The following is a 16,674-nucleotide window of genomic DNA, read 5'->3' on the forward strand; positions in this document are numbered from 1 at the left end:
AGAGAAGAATTAATGCAGACATGTGACTTTCGCATCATCACTACAAGCTTGTGACAAAATACATGGACAGAAATACATGTTGTGAACTAATGGACACAATGTCATGGTAAATGCGTGCAGTAATAAAAGCTAAAGACAGTCCATATATATTTGAGTCTGTGACATTTTTTTTCATTTGTTTTGACTGTGTAGTGAATATGCTGGTGTAGTATCCTCTGCTTAAACATGTACTTGGCACACTGTTGTGAATTCTCAAAGCAATATGTTTCAAATTCAAACAATGCTCAGCCGACTTTCAGTTTTATTTGTACTTCTGTAACCTCACCAGCAACAGTCTGTTGTTATGACTCAAAATCAGAAGGGTCTTCAAAGCCTCACTAAAGCCCCCTCTTTACCACCCCACTACACATGACCCTGAGCACTTGTTTTGCCTCTCTTTCATCTCAAGAAGCCAGAACTCACCCTCATATGTGAAACCTCTCATTAAAACACACAACAGTCACAGTCATGTACGCACAGCCAGATCTACACAAATAGCGATGATAAGAAGTGGGGAAGGTTGTAGCTCTCTGTGTAAGGGTCTGTGCAGGTGTTCAGAAAAGGTCAGTGGTTTTAGTTAGGTCACATGCATGTTCACATGTTTTTGATGTTGTTGTTGCTCAAGTTCAAGGCTGACTTGGTAGGAGAGGTAGATGTGACAGACAAAAAGACAAGCTGGAGAGCATGTGAAGAAAAGGCAATTTTCATTAAAGTAGAACATCTTGCAATCTACTCTTTGTTCTTTGGTGTCCACCCCAAAACAACTTTGAGGATACTGACCAGAACATGTTTACTATGTAGACAGTGCATGTGTGTGTGTGAGTGTGAGAGCAGGGTGGGGGTGAGACATGTCTCTTATAGATGTGAGAAACTGGCCATGTCTCTCAGTGTGTCGACACTCTAATTGGCAGAATAGAATTATTGAGTTAGTCTGGAGTGAACTAAAGGTAATTTAATGAGGCGAGTTGAAGGACAGCTGATAGGGCATGCAGCTATGGGAAAAACGGGTTCCTGCACCCTCCACACACACACAAAGGGCCGGAGTGTGTCTTCCATTTACAGCTGGTAAGGATGTACAGTTGGCTGAACTCTCTCGCGCTCTCTTTCTCTCTCTTCATTTGTTGGGGTTGCCATGGTGATAAGGGGAGGCTTGCCTTGGCGGCCCATAATTTGCAGAGAGCCTGTCTGGATGTGACATGCTCTTTACAGGCTCGGCATTGTTTGGAGCTGATTTATGTACATTTGTTGCGCTTCATCACAACCTTCCCCACACCTCCAACAGAGGGGGTAGACTTTTAAAGAATCAGCACATGTACCATGCACTGATTCTTTGGAATTCCCCGGTTGGATTAGCACAGTCTTATAAGAATTGCCTAATTCTGTCTCCACCTATGGTGTTTTCCCTCCAAAGCCAGATCTTTTTGCTTTTCCTTTCCCTCTCTGTTTGAAACGGCTCTTACTCTCCTCTATCAACCCTTTCCTCCTCCCTCCCAGTAGGCGTTGCTACAACACAGTCCAATCAGAAACCAACCCATTTATTCATCCCTCCATGTCCAGCTTGTTGTGTCCACATGTTTCTTTTTTCTTTTTTCCCATTTTTTCCTTCTACCCCTCATTGTGCCACATGAGCCTGGAGTAGTGAGAAAGACTGTAGTGGAGCGAAAGTTAGCAAGCAACCGAGAGAAAGACAGAGAGAGAGAGACTGGAGGAAGTCATGCAGAGTGTGAGGCAGCCCAGCGGCAATGCTTGATGAACTGAACTGCTGACCAGTTCTTTCTTCACTTTGACTGAACCTCACAGGGATCAAGAAATCAGACGAGAGATTCCTGATCTGAAGAGATCAACTCGTTGTCTTCACTGAGGGGCAGAAAAACCAGGCAAGGACGTGGAGAGGAAAAAGAGAGCATTAGAGACAAGGAGACAGAGGAGAGTTCTACAAATGCGAATTGGAGCAGAGGAGCACAAGGAGATGCTCAGAGGGACCAGATAGTGGCAAGAAAAGCAAGACAAGTAGCAAGTGTGCCCACAGAGACTGCTCAAAGAAAGGGCGACGCATTAGGAGGAGTTAGAAGCTGTTGCGAGTCAAGCAGGGAGAGAAAGAACAAGACAAGACAGAAAACAGAGAGACAGTGTTAGAGAAGGATGGCTAACTCAGGTCTACAGTTGTTGGGTTACTTTCTGGCGTTGGGTGGCTGGATTGGCATCATCTCCACAACTGCCTTGCCCCAGTGGAAGCAGTCATCGTACGCCGGCGATGCCATCATCACGGCTGTGGGTCTGTACGAGGGGCTGTGGATGAGCTGTGCCTCACAGAGTACGGGACAGGTGCAGTGCAAGATCTTTGACTCCATGCTCTCGCTGGACAGTGAGTACCACATTTGAATTTGCTCCTAAAACCCAAGGATCTCTAACTTGTAGCAGTGCACTTTTCCTACTCACAATGATGTCCCTGTCTTTAACGAAATCCATTATGATCGATGTTAGGTATCACTTCTGTTTGGAGTGCATGTTCATTGTAAAGGATTGATTCTGTTGGATGTGAAGTTACTGTGAAGTTATATTCAATGTATAATTACTCAGATGACAAAAGGGCACGAGTAAAATTCAATTAAACTGCTAATGTGCTGATAAACTTTTTTCACTTTCCAATCACACTCCTTCCTTTCTTTCAAACTACTTTCCTTCTTTTATTTTATATTTTTAATTACCGTAACATTTGTCAACCTTTTGTTCTGCTTTGTTATACAAAATTTTCCCAAGAAACATCTTTTGTGGTACACTACACGTGACAACAGCTATTATAGTATGGCCCATTCATGTGTGCCGACTTTTGCCATTAATCAGCAGCAAAAACAGAAGAAAAACAACTCCCTGAGTGCTAAATGCTAACTGGGATGCAATAAACATGCAAGCTATAAATCTTACTTCAAATGCTGCTGTTCACATCTTTATTACAGCTTAGTTTCTTTATTAGAACTCCAAAACACCATGCGTAGAGTGTGATGAGTAGGAGGGGGTGAGGAATGTGGGGTTCGGACGTAAATTAGCTCAGAATACGAGTCTCCTGTCATCTCCAATCTGTGAGCTGGACCTAGTGAGTCATAATTAAAGGCACACAGATTATATGAATCCATCCATCTACTGTCTGCTTAAATTATCCTATTAGAGATTCTAATGAAAGACTAGCGGGTGTTAAGGGGGGGGGAGGCTTGGTCAGAAGGCACTTTCACAATACAATTCATTTGTTTTTCTCTGTGGTTACTGCTGTGGCACGCTTTCCTTGGAACAACAAATGAGGCACTTTGCAAACATTTTGGCGGTTCTGTGAGTCCTCCTATCAACACACTTTCTGATGGCGATCGTTGTGATGGGGCGTCCGAGCTGATCTCCCATCTCCTTTGGTTCCTTGCAGCAATAAGAACAGTGTATTGTCTTTGGGCATGAATAGAGGCTGTTAGGAGAAGAAAAGGGTAGTTGTTGAGCTAAAGTCCAGAGATATTCCCAGAATGTGCTCTACCGTCCCCACACGAGCACATTGTTCCACTTGTCCGTTAACCTCTTAACATCCATCGAGTCTCCTCGAGTTATTGTTGGATTTTGCTAGATGGACAATTATTCCGAAACTAGAAGATGTTACCTTTCAAATAAAGACTATACAGTCATTTGGCATGACTGATTTTATGTTCCAAGCTTTTCCATTTAAATCTTATAAACAGGTGATACATTTATACAACTCTATAGATGTTAACAAATTACCAGAAATTCATCTAGAAAACAGGGGTCAGGGTTAGGACTAGGATAACATACCCAATGATTACAGAATAAAACGTTCTTGAACAATCCCTGCTTTGTTTAGATTTTGCCCAGACACATTACGAAACAGAACTGATTTAATCGCATGTCCCGGATCAGGTCGGAATCTCGGGTATTGGTTTGATCAGGCACAAATAGGTCTGAAGGAGCTCCTCTCGCCTGGGTATGTTCGCAGCAGGAGCAGCAGGAGCAGCATGTGACGGCGGGTATAATTGTTCACTAGACTGTGCTGATGTGGCCAAGCAAATGTGGTGGAAAGTGCTGCAGGTTTACTGAGCATTTTGCTCAAGAAGAAGACGGTGGTCAAAATAACAGATGGCTGTTATTTGCCAGATGAGGTGAAGGAGGATGGTGGTGCTGAAAGGACAGCTCTTTGCATCCAGTAAAATCTGAGTGTGACATTGAAGACATATCAACCTGCCTCTGCCAATCTGTATGTCGCACTAAATAGCAACCTCTTGCGCATTTGACATAAAAGGCATAGTTGTTTCCTGTGGATGCCAGACATTCATGTAAAAGGTTAAGTCTGCTTTATAAATCGAACTTGAGAATGAGTTTCTGAAGACATTCATAGTAAAATAGTTTCTATTATAAAATACATCTTGAAATGTATGCACATTTGGTCAGCCAAACCTACTTTATCAATGGCCAGTTAGGTAGAAATGTTCTTGTATTAGATTCTTGTATTTCTTTTAAGATCAAAGCCAACAACGTGTCCCTCCAAACTATTTGACATTTATACCCATCTGTCAGTCTTTGTCCCCATGCTTTGCCCCCTCCACGATTCTTGACCTATGTCTTTAAAAACACAAATACATGTGTTGTAAAAAGGCTAAAATGTCCATAATAAAACTGTCAGTCAGGACACTAGTTTGACATCCAGGTGGGAGCTACTTTCCTTTCCACTTTCTGTTTGTGTAAGTTCTGGTAAGCCACAAAGTCAGCTCAGCTCAGTAGCGATTCTGGCAAATCAGCTGATTACTACATCAGCCCACATCAGCTGATGGCTCAGCTGATACTATTCTACACATCCATTTGGAAAATCCTATGAGAGCTGCTTCAACCTAACACACCCCCAACTGGTCGTGGCAGATGGCCCCGCACCTCCCTGAGCCTGGTTCTGCCAGAGGTTTCCTCCTTTTAAACTATTTTCCTTCCCACTGTCGTCAAAGTGATTGCTCATAGGTGGCTGTCTGATAGTTGGGGTTTCTCTGTATTATTGTAGGGTTTTTACCTTACAATATTAAGCAACTTAAGACATCTGTTATTGGGATCTGGTGCTATATAAATACTGCTGAATGGAACGGAATTAAAATTCTGCAAAGCAAGCTACTTTGCAACCCACCTCCATGTTAGCTCTTCTTTTGATACTTTATCTGACTTACTCACAAGGGTTGTCATTGATGCCTCCTCTGATCTGAGCTGGGGTCTTGCTTCTGCCCTTCACACCTTATGCTTAACTTGTATGCACATGTAAGGGCGGTATCAGATAAGTCATGCAGATGTAATTAGCAGTTGTCTTAAGCTACAGTAATCTATGCTGAGTAAAAACAATATCATGGTTTACACAGGTTCACACTGTTTAGAAGAAAAAAACAAGCTGAGAGTCAGACATGGTAAAAAATGGTTTTATAGGACAAATATTTCAAATATTTAGTATGCATCCAAAACAGCCAATGAGGTCTTGCAGTGTGTGTGGACTCACACAGACACTAATATTGATATTTACCTACAACAAATGTGCAATTCTTGTGCAATTTATTTTTGGCTTTGACAAGTTAATATGGGTCCTTTAACTGGTATACACTGAAAAGAAATGACTAAAGGGTCAAGAGAAACAGAAGTTTATTCTTTGAGTTGAAATTGCATTGGAGGACTAAACTGTAAGTGTAAGGCACCGAGCAGGCAGAGAGCCAGTCTGTACAAAATAGACTCAAGTGACCTCACAATGGGACCTTACAGAGCCCACACACACACACACACACACACACACACACACACACACACACACACACACACACACACACACACACACACACACACACACACACACTCACTGAAAGGTTGTGGCTGGTACTGCCAATCTTAGCAGTGGAAAAAGAGAACCTAGTGGGTGGGTGAGCCAGCCTTCAACCAACTCTCTTTCTCACTTTCAATCCCTTCTTCTAGTCTCACCAAGGAAAACCGGTCAGTGGAGTCATTAGCCTAAACCCCCGCACACCAGGAATGTCTACAGTGAATGAAAAACAACAGCAAAAAATTTTCAAATCCCTCTCTCTGGAAGACCATTCAGATACTCCATCAAAAGGAGCGATGGAGCCATAAATCAGACTTCAAAGATTGTTCCCCCTTCAAGTCCCTTCAGATCAGCTTTTGAAATGCTGCTTCACTGCTGCACCATGAATGATGGTGTGTGTATTTCTGTCACAATGACAAACGGTGACTTTAGCTTCCATCTCAGGCTGATACTCGACTGCTCCTTTTGAACTTACAGTTCATTCAGCGAATGGGGTACAGAACTCAGAGAATCGTGATACGAAATCTTTGAGAGGATTCTGCAACAGCAAGGATATTGGTAAAAATCATAGAAGCACTGCAGCAAAGAAAAAAAATTAATACCTTGTTTTGGGAAAAGACATTTATTTAATCAGATTTGACTGGCAATTTTAAACATGCACTTTTTTTAGTCCCAATGATCAATGCCCTGAAAGATAGTGTTGGCTGCTGAGGGGCAAAAGTTGCTCGTAGGAGGAATTAGTTTTTTTGCTACTTGAGTCACAGAGCAAGGAACATCTCTACCTGAGCATTTGTTAACAGTAGAACAAGTCAACAAACACTTTTTCTGACACAGTTCTTGAAATCCTTACTACACACCAAACTATTCAGTAAGAACTTACAATGTTAACCACAGTGTAATAAGGGCACATTTAAAATGTCAAAGTTAATGTTAATGTTAATGTTAAGAAATACTGAAATGATAACTGATAATATTTACAAGTCATTATTAAAGTTCTACATTATGTTTATTTGTAACATTATAATTTGTATAATAAAATTTTTTAATTAATTTTAACATATGGTATATTGTATTGTATTGTGTATCGTACTGCAGCTGACAAGATTCACTTCAGTTTTATTTATAGAGCGACAAATCACAGCAACAGTTGCCTTAATGTGCTAGAGATTATGACAATTATATAACAATTAAATCCTTGCATTTACATTTTTTATGCTATACCATAATCAACAATTTTATGATAAAGGTTTAATTTCTGACCTGTTCTCATTCCTGGGGTGGGAATAGTGAGACCAACACCCCTGACTTTGGCTGTATGGTGAACCAAAGCATGTCAAGACTGTCTAAGAATAAAAGGAAACTAAATACTTAGTAACCATTTACAAACCAATATCATCAGCAGACACTTTACAGCTACCACCAGACAATGTCCTCACATGTACCACTGACCTACTATTATAAATTATCATTATATTGTTGGTTCACAATAAAAAAAACTACCAATTTATCATTTAGTAATAACCAACAGTCCTTCTTCTTCTTCTTCTTCTTCTTCTTCTTCTTCTTCTTCTTTTTTACCTAGTAACATCCACAATGTTTTCAGGAGATAAATAAAATGATATATTCCAAAGGTCCTGGAATATAATGAGTGCATAATGGGATTTTTTTTTAATGTGTCCTGGAGCTGTAAAAGCTAACAGAGGGGCAACACTAAAAAAATGAGTTTGCTGACTCTATTGAATTGTTTTCTGTTCAGCGTGTTTCCTGGGACATGCAAACACAACACCGGCTGCCGTTTTTTGAAAGTGATGCCTGTGATCTTGGCTGTGAAACCTCTATGAAAAATCCCCCTGTTTACTTTAATTACCATATTTGTCAGCTTTGTCAGATATCACAATCGAGATGCTGGAATTTCCATGTTTTCTACCGCCGCTGGGATTTCAACAATCCCCTCGCTTGCTGTAAATAAGGCACGCTCCATCAGTATTTTGACAGTATTATTAGGCGCTCAGCATTGCTTTGCCTTTAACGTGTCTTTGAGTGGCTGTTGTTGAGGCAGTACACTCACATCGCTGTGGTGACGGCCCCGCGAAAACAATCTTTCTTTGTGACAAAGCCACACTAATCCCACTGTTTGAAACATGTAAAGTGGGGCCTCCTACAGTCAGTGTGAGCCAGAGAGAGACTTTCATCTGAGTCTGTTCCACCTACAGTCAATGTGTCTGTGCTCATATTGTGCTCTTACACATATGTGAGTAAATATGTGTAAATATGTTCCTCCCACTAAGTTATGTGTGTGCTGAGGCCTGTGTGGGTAGAGGATTCGATTTTAGAGACGGCAAAACCACAGTGGAATGATGTGGAGAAGATTTGAAGGATCATTTACGGTTCCAGAGTTTGGCCAGTAAAGTCACCTCTGGAACTACCCTGCTTGGAAAAGTAGGACAGTGGTGGACTCTCCCTAATGATCTGCTGTCACAAATGCATGTGGTCTCCCATCAACCCTGCATGGCATGTATAGCTTCATTCCCCTCAGTTTTCACTTTCATGTTTAGAAATATTTGTGTCTTTCCAAATGATGGGCTGAAAGACTCTTTTCTTTTCTGTTTTCTCATCTCCTCACCACTTCTACATCCTCTACTTCATGTTTTATCTCTTTCCTCCCCTCTTTTTTCTCTAGTCCACATCCAGACATGCCGGGCCCTTATGGTGGTGTCAGTACTGCTGGGCTTTATTGGGATCATTGTCAGCGTGGTGGGCATGAAGTGTACCAAGGTGGGAGATAACAACCCAGCCACCAAGTCCCGCATCGCTATGACTGGAGGAGCACTCTTTCTGCTTGCAGGTGCAACTGTTGTTTTGCTTCATTTACCAGCATAAAAAGACGCTGTATTTCTGGCATTCAATGCATTTAGCAAGAGTGGTCTGGCATTTTTCTTGCAGTAGGGGTCTTCTGGGTAATTAGAGTCCCTGCTGTAAACAGGAAGTGGTCATTTTCGAGGCATTAGCTCTTGACCTCAGACCACAATCCCAAGGAAAGAAATTAAACTAAACAAGTATTTACTAAGCCAAGCCATTGGTGTTGTTGTAGCAACAGAATTAATTAGTGTAGTAAACTGATAGATAAAATAAAATAAAACATTAGAAAAAAAATGACAGAAATTTCTGTGTATGTAAGCTGTGTATGTGCATCTCTCTCCACACACACACACGTACGCACACACACACACACACACACACACACACGGACACATACACACACACACACACACACACACACTCTTATGTGTATATATATATACATATATACATACATCATTTCCAAAGAATGATGGAAAAACACTGTGTTCACTCACCTCTTATCCCTCATTGACTCAACATGTCCACATTTTGGACAACGATGATTCCAGACTTGTGAATTCGTTTCTGCAACCATCTCTTGCACTGATGCTGCCTTCAGCAGACAACAGCAAGTAAATCACATCTGCTTCCACAGACTGGGAGAAGAACATCTTGCTGTTTACACTGAAGGATCTGAGCTTCCACACATTCCACCCCATTCTTGTACACAGCATCGCTGTTGATCCTTCATTCCAGTCTTTCCTTCAGGTGAACACCTAAGAACCTGTAGCTATCCGTTGTTTCAACCTCCTCACCCATGAGACACCTCCTGGGCTTAGTTGTAGTTTTTTCCCCTAGAAGAAAAAAATTCCTTTGTCTCACTGACATTCAGAAAGAGGTGATTTCTGCCAGACCACTCTGCAAAGCACCTTGCCCGCTCCCTCTACTCCAGTTCCTGTAGTGTCATCAGAAACGTTCTGCAGGTAGCATGGTCCTCACCTGTTTCTCCCTCCACAGGTTTATGCACACTGGTGTCTGTGTCCTGGTATGCCACTCAGGTGTCCTATCAGTTCTTTAACCCAAACACACCACCCAATGCCAGGTATGTGAATCATATTGTGATACACTCCTTTCTGTTTGAGCTGAGGGTTTAATCTCTTCATTAAAGAGCAAAAAGCACCATAATCAAGTTGCGACTGCTACAATACTGTCAGTGTCCTCAAAACCTGGAAGTATCAGATCTCGAATAAATATCACAATATCATATAATGAGATTGCAATGTTTGCAATAGTTTAATATTTCTTTAAAATGTTGTTGAAAAGAAAAAATGCAGAGGTGGGAAACACTAAATAGCCTGAATAAAAGATACCTGACAGTGATACTGTTTTCACTGGTCTAACACTGTTTTCAGTTATCACTCTGTTGTTTTTGTGCTCAGTCTTCTTATTTTTTTGTTTGTTTGTATATTTGAAAATGTCATATTTTAGACTAGTCAAGAGGTTTTGTTGTACATAGAAGAAACAGGCATAAGTAAGCAGACTTCATCTCAAAGGTTTGAGGGACAATTAACATGATGTGATAAACTGGAACTACAGCCAGTGACAAAGATTCTGCAGTCAAATTACTGTTAAACTTAATGTGTTCTGTTTACAAAAACCACCTAGATGTGGCAAATAAAAATAATTAGGACTAGTTGCAGACACGACTGTTTTCAGCTGCTAATATCTGTATGACATACACGTCTAAAATAGCCAATGTTACTGGTTGCTGTTAAAAAGATAAATGAGTTTAGCTGTAAACTGTAGTTATTACTAAAATAGGCAACATCTGTCGCCAATAGTTGCTAATAATGGCTGAAAAATATGACCAGTTGGTGATACAAATCACAAATTATCGCAAACAATAATAGCTAGTTAGCTGCAAACATTTGGTTGGTAAGGGAAAAACCATTGATTAATTTAGCAACATCATTTCCAAATATTTGGCTTACTTTTGGCTTAGAAAAAAATATGATCAATGTGCGATGCTAATAGTTCCCAGTTATGAAAAAAAGAAAAAACAACAAAACAAATCATTTAATACTAGTAGTTGTTACTTTTATCAAGTATTACAGCTGTAAAGCTCCTCTTATGACTAATGTGTATGCTAATGGTTAGTCTTGAATATCTAATAATTAAAACAATACATTTTATATCGCCCACACTTCAATATCCATTTATCCTTTATTTTTGTGTATGTCTTTTTATGTCAGCATTTACACCTTATGCCTTGTTTATACCTTATTTCCTGTGCAGGTATGAGTTTGGCTCAGCCTTGTTTGTCGGATGGGCAGCAGCCAGTCTGACTGTTCTGGGTGGCTCTTTGCTGTGCTGCTCCTGCTCCAAAGAAGATATGCGAGGACAGCAATATTACCGCCAATCACAGCCTTCCACAGCAAGGGAGTACGTGTAAACCCCAACCCCTTCCAGCAGTCACCCAAACAGAGAGCAGAGGACACGCTTGGCACCACCTTCTTTTTTCCCCTTGTAAATCTAACAAAAAGACTATCATGCATACACACATGCAATCATTTAGCTCAAAGACACTTCTTATCTTACACAGCAATACACGACACATGAAGTTGTACATACATGAGCATATTATCTACCAGTAGGATGTATGTGACTATGAACCTAAAGAAGTACAAACTTATACGTAGAAAGTGTTAAGCTTGTATTGTGAGTTGACATCTCCTGCTTGTCATGATTTAATGTACTTTAAGAGGTAATTACAGCGATACGATGAACACAACTTTAAGCACGGTACAGAAAAACATCGTTTGGAGCAAATTACACAGCAAATTAAAGGGCATTTCTTATCTGAGGAAGTCCTGCAAAACTTGCTGAACTTTTACTAGCATGTCCTGTGCTTCCTGGTTGGAGCTGCATTGGTGTTTTACCTCCAAATTGCCACGTATGTTCACAGTCTACTGTTGCAGTTAAGTGTGTAAGGGGACAAGGCCTGACCCTGTGTGCAAATGAGAAAAAAAGGATTTAAATTTGTAACTCCCAGAGTTTAGAGCTCTAAACCACCAAACCTTTTCTATCTTTATATAGAATTCAAAATAAAACAAAGAATTTCTACGTTCTTAATTTATTTATTTAAGCTGCCGAGTGTTATTCAAACAAACATAATGAATGACAGTAAAGAAGCAGGCGTGTCTGGTGTCCTCCTAAGTGACGAAGCCCCTGGACAACCATCTTATTAACAGCTGAGAAAATTTCTCACATATGATAAAACTACACAGTCCTTTTTTACACCACAAGGACTTGATGAAGATCGCACATGCAGACACAATCTGAACTGCAGCAGTGGAGGGTGAATTGTTAGTTAAAGGTGTCTGTTTAGATGTGTAATGAGTATGACTGCTGCTGATTATCGCTCTTCCATTATACTTAACACGCGGAGAAAGAGGAGACTGTCATCGACACATATCATCACGCTCCATTTACTAACACCATCATTCCAGATTCATACACTCCCTCATCTCATAAGCTGTTGTATAACTAAACCAGTGCCTAAGATCTAAGCTATTTCACACACATGAATAATCTTACTGAGAAGCTAAAAGATGTCAGCATACTATTATCTTTATATTATCTTTATATAATTTAGCATGATGAAGTGTTATATTTAACTCCACTGTAGAAAAAATAGAAAAAACAGGTGGTCTTCAACCCACTGACTACTCATTGAAGGTGAGGCACAATAGATACTTGCAACTATCGCCACATTAGACCCTTTAAAACTCAGCTGCTGCTAAATTGGCTCTTGAGTTCTCCCTTCATGCTCCCACATCACTTTGCCCCCATTTATGTTTCTAAAAGAGTTGGTCCATCACTGTTCCACATAAAAAAGCCATTAACTTTTCTTAGAATAGGTCCCAGTTGCCCCATTTCCAAGTTACATGGCTTCTCTTCTTAGAAGAGACTTATTTGTAGGGAGCTCTATTATTCTCAAACTTGGCAGGTGGACGGTGAAGGTCTATAGGAAATTCTTTGTACTTGTACTAAATAAAATGAGATGTCAATGGGATGTCAAGCATCTCTGCTCTGCTGTCGTAGCGACTGTGACATCTCCCCATTTCTATATGACTGGAAATGAGCAACTAGGCCTATAAAGCCAACAGACAAGTGTTTACAGAGGTCAAGTCTGAAAGCCCTTTTCCCAGACACCTCTATGGAGGGAAGACTTTTATTTTTTTGCAGCTTCGAGTATGTCTCTTGTGGCAAAGAACGCAGGTTTAAGGCAGTTCCACATCACCCCAGACAACAGTATAGCTGTTCATTGACTCTATATACTTCTGCCCACCTTTATTAGTCATTCTGTAGGGTAAATGTTTTATTTTAACCCGAACAGTGCTAGCCAGCTTCCATGTAACACTGATTCTGAAACCTGTCGGCTAACATCTCAGTCATCCCTCTGGCTCTCTAACATGGTGGGAATCTGAGAGTTCTTGATGTGTCTTATCCTGACTGTCTTCTTCTCTCCTCTAATTCAGGGCAGAGTTGTTGAGTGAAACTAGTTTCCCTGACTGATCAGCCCCCGCCTTTTTATCGAGGACTTTCCGACTGTCCCACCACTGTCTCCCCATCCCCCCTTCATTTCCTGTTACCTCTTTACCTCCCAATTTGGACCTCTTGTAGATGATTTCCTTTTTCTCAATAATACATCTGCACCTTATCACTTTTAATGGGAACCAAGGTGTACTGTCTTCTTCCGACCCCCTCTCCGTCTCTGAGCCGTCTCTGTAAATATGGACTCATGTGGTCAGACGTTTTCTTTAAGAAATAAGATATCAACCCTCTGCTACACCTCCTGTTCCCCCTTCTGTCCAAATATTGGTGCAAAGTTAACAATACACTGAAACATACTGTTGTGCTGATTCGTAGTTTCACTTATAGCCTATGACCTCTGGGTGTTTTTGTAAATGTGAGGTTTTTTTCTTGTCGCTGTGACTGAAACGTGTCTTTTTTCCCTTTTGAATTGCAGACCAAATGTTAAAAGTACCCCACCAGAGAAAAGGGAGCAGTACTTGTAGTTTGGGAGAGTCTTCTGGCCCTACCATGGTTTAAATTCTGTCAACAGACAAAACCCTTTCACTGAGAAATTCAAAACAGACAAGAATGAATTTATGAACAGCAAACACTCAAGCATATTGCAACAACATATATTAATCTTTGTTGAGATTAATGAAATTGTTTGGGGAAATGTTTTATGAATTAGATGTACTTAGGGGGGTTTGACATCCTCATCTGTGTTGTTGACTTTGGGAGAGACAGTCATTCAGGGTATGTTTTCTATAACATGTTAAAAAACCCAGGTGTATATACCACCAACTTTACTCCTTTTTTTTTTTTTACTACATATAATGTTTTACTACAGTGCCTTATAACACATGTTTGCACACATGTATGTGAATTCTCTGTTTTCCATCCCATCTGAGGGATGTGTGTCCACAGCTACTCTGCAAGGACTTGTGTTTCCCTTTGTTTCTATTGTTGGAGTTCCAAAAACGAATGTGAAGCTACTCTACAGTACCACTTATGAACAAAAAGGACAAATACATGATAGATCTGCCACGTGTTGCCTTATGCCACTGTAAACTCTGTGCCTGTTTCCAAGTAGTCTGGACTGAGGATATACCAAGTGCATCCATTGTGTATCGTCAGGTGCCAATATGATTTTGTGTGAATGGAAGAGTCGTCGTATTATTGACTCTTAAGGACGTACTGTATTGTGTGCTGTCTCCTGTACTAAGGAATGCCAGTTTGCTGAGAGTAAAATGCCTGCATTTATTTACCATGCCTTTCTTTTTCTCTAATATTTACCTCCTTCATGTCGTGTATCATCTCATTTACCTGTATACCCGTCTGTTTCCTTTAGAATGAAGTAAACAGAGATGGAAAAATGGATTTGGCTATGACTCAGTACTTTATCAGTTGTTTCCCTACTTTTCACCCTTGCCTGACTTTTTGCCCACTCCCCCCACTCATTCCTCCATTCCAACTCAAATCCTTCTTTTGCACCCTGTTGTTCAATAATTGCAGATGTGGAATTCCACTTCTGCTCCACTGGACTGAAGCCTTGTTGGCGCTGTGCTGAGCAAGTTAACCTTGCGAGTCCACCTTTGAGAATGTCTGGTGTTGTAGAGTTTGAGCTAGAAAACATTTTAAATTGTGATCTTGGCTAGAATTACTCATTTTTAAATGACTTAAACAGGATAAGAGCGAGGGTCGTGCTTTTTCAAGTACTATTTTAATACGATATGCACATGTCTGTAAACATTACTAATTGTTCTGTTTTTTGTTATTGTTTATTTTGCTTTCTATGAAGATTAAGTGTTTTCGTAAACAGAAGGTACAAACTTCACAGTTATGATATTGGAGAAATAGACCTGCTAAAGTTTAGCCAAAGCTCATACAAGATTTTGTCTCTCTGGGCTAGAATATCCAAATGGCAGCCTTCCAAAGTTTGTCTCTTTCAACCAAATCACCAGACAGGAATGCTAACAATTCAATTCAATTCAATTCAATTCAATTCAATTCAATTCAATTCAATTCAATTCAATGTCATTTATACAGTGCCAAATCCCAACAACAGTCCCCTCAAGGCGCTTCATAGATACAGAGAAAAACCCAACAATCATATGACCCCCTATGAGCAAGCACTTTGACGACAGTGAGAAGGAAAAACTCCCTTTTAACAGGAAGAAACCTCCGGCAGAACCAGGCTCAGGGAGGGGCGGGGCCATCTGCTGCAACCGGTTGGGGAGAGAGAAGGAAGACAGGATAAAAGACATGCTGTGGAAGACAGCCAGAGATTAATAACAAGTATGATTCAATGCAGAGAGGTCTAACAATCAGTCATTATCTGGATGATGGAGTATCTGCAAGGAGCCAGCATGGTACGGTAAACTTATAGAAAGATTATGGTTTTCAGTACTGAAAAATTGTTACGCTTTTTTGGTCGTTAATAATAAAAAGTCAATCTGTGAATGTAATGGTGGTGATCAGACAACATTAAATCCTGTGTGCTTCATGCCCATCCACCATCCCAACCTGATCTGCAGTTCTTGTACTGGCCCCAAAGGATGGCTTTGGATATTACTCGTGACCAGTGAAGTCATTCACAGAGGTAACAGAGGAGAGCTAAACTGTGTAATAGCCTTTGTTCATGTTTTGGTCAATCTTGTTTTCTTGCCAAGCTGCATAGGGTAAAAAGAGGAAACCCTTGACACAAAAGACTGAAAAACATAAATCTGATAAAAGAAAAGGTAAATCAACAATACCTTGATCTGATTTTTGTTAAGAACAAAAGCATTTTTCTAACTTAACACACCAGTTAAAACTAATTCTCCATAGAGAAGACTGTGGAGATGTCCAATACAATCCACTGATGAAAAATTAAATATCCAACTCTTGTGATCTAAAAAAGTCAAGGTTTGATTAGGTTTAATTAAATTAAATAACATTAAGTTTAGGCAGAGATCCTTAATTGGCCTCAAACAGAATATGAGGTAACTGTTTAACAGAAGAAATTGTTACAAAGAGGATTTTTCATACAATTGCAGTCATTCAGAATAATATGATACCTTTACATTTCAATATAAAAGTAGCTACCAATTATCAAAACAATTTATTTTATGTCCAGTTCTGTAAGCATGGATTTCAAAGAGTCTAATACCTTCTCTGATTAAAATACTAGTAGTAAACTATACTCCATATATATTGGGACCAAAATTCAGTTTAACTATCAGCTAACTTTAGCAAGCTTTGTTAGCAAGGTAATCCATAAACTTGACAAGTTTAAGTGCAAACCAAAGACAACTTATTTAGAATACTAAATACTAAGAGCTAATAGAATACAAAACTTTCTCTCACCAAAAGAAGAAACTTCTTGGACTCTGTATCTCATAGCAAAC

At 40.1% G+C, this 16,674-nt stretch overlaps 1 protein-coding gene across 2 annotated transcripts; it reads left to right on the top strand.

The window, feature by feature from the left end:
- Positions 1-1,617: 1,617 nt before the first annotated feature.
- On the top strand, positions 1,618-14,663 carry cldn19 (claudin 19). 2 transcript variants are annotated; one of them, XM_084927456.1, is made up of 5 exons: positions 1,618-2,404; positions 8,550-8,714; positions 9,728-9,812; positions 11,006-11,152; positions 13,252-14,663. In XM_084927456.1, exons 1-5 carry the CDS (start codon positions 2,182-2,184, stop codon positions 13,286-13,288), a joined length of 657 nt encoding a protein of 218 aa, XP_084783582.1. In that variant the 5' UTR covers positions 1,618-2,181; the 3' UTR covers positions 13,289-14,663. The 2 variants fall into 2 exon arrangements, with proteins under 2 accessions (XP_084783582.1, XP_084783581.1); XM_084927455.1 differs by having other exon boundaries at positions 1,619-2,404; positions 13,743-14,663.
- Positions 14,664-16,674: the final 2,011 nt, after the last annotated feature.

This window comes from Perissodus microlepis, chromosome 5, assembly GCF_051167445.1.
Source record: "Perissodus microlepis isolate ML-2025 ecotype Zambia chromosome 5, ASM5116744v1, whole genome shotgun sequence".
NCBI classification, from domain to species: Eukaryota; Metazoa; Chordata; class Actinopteri; order Cichliformes; family Cichlidae; genus Perissodus; species Perissodus microlepis.

Coding starts and splice junctions, on each gene's coding strand:
- cldn19 (XM_084927455.1), top strand. CDS start 2,182: ATGGCTAACTCAGGTCTACAGTTGTTGGGTTACTTTCTGGCGTTGGGT. Junction 9,813..11,005: donor AACACACCACCCAATGCCAG/GTATGTGAATCA, acceptor TTTCCTGTGCAG/GTATGAGTTTGGCTCAGCCT. Junction 11,153..13,742: donor CAGCCTTCCACAGCAAGGGA/GTACGTGTAAAC, acceptor TTTGAATTGCAG/ACCAAATGTTAAAAGTACCC.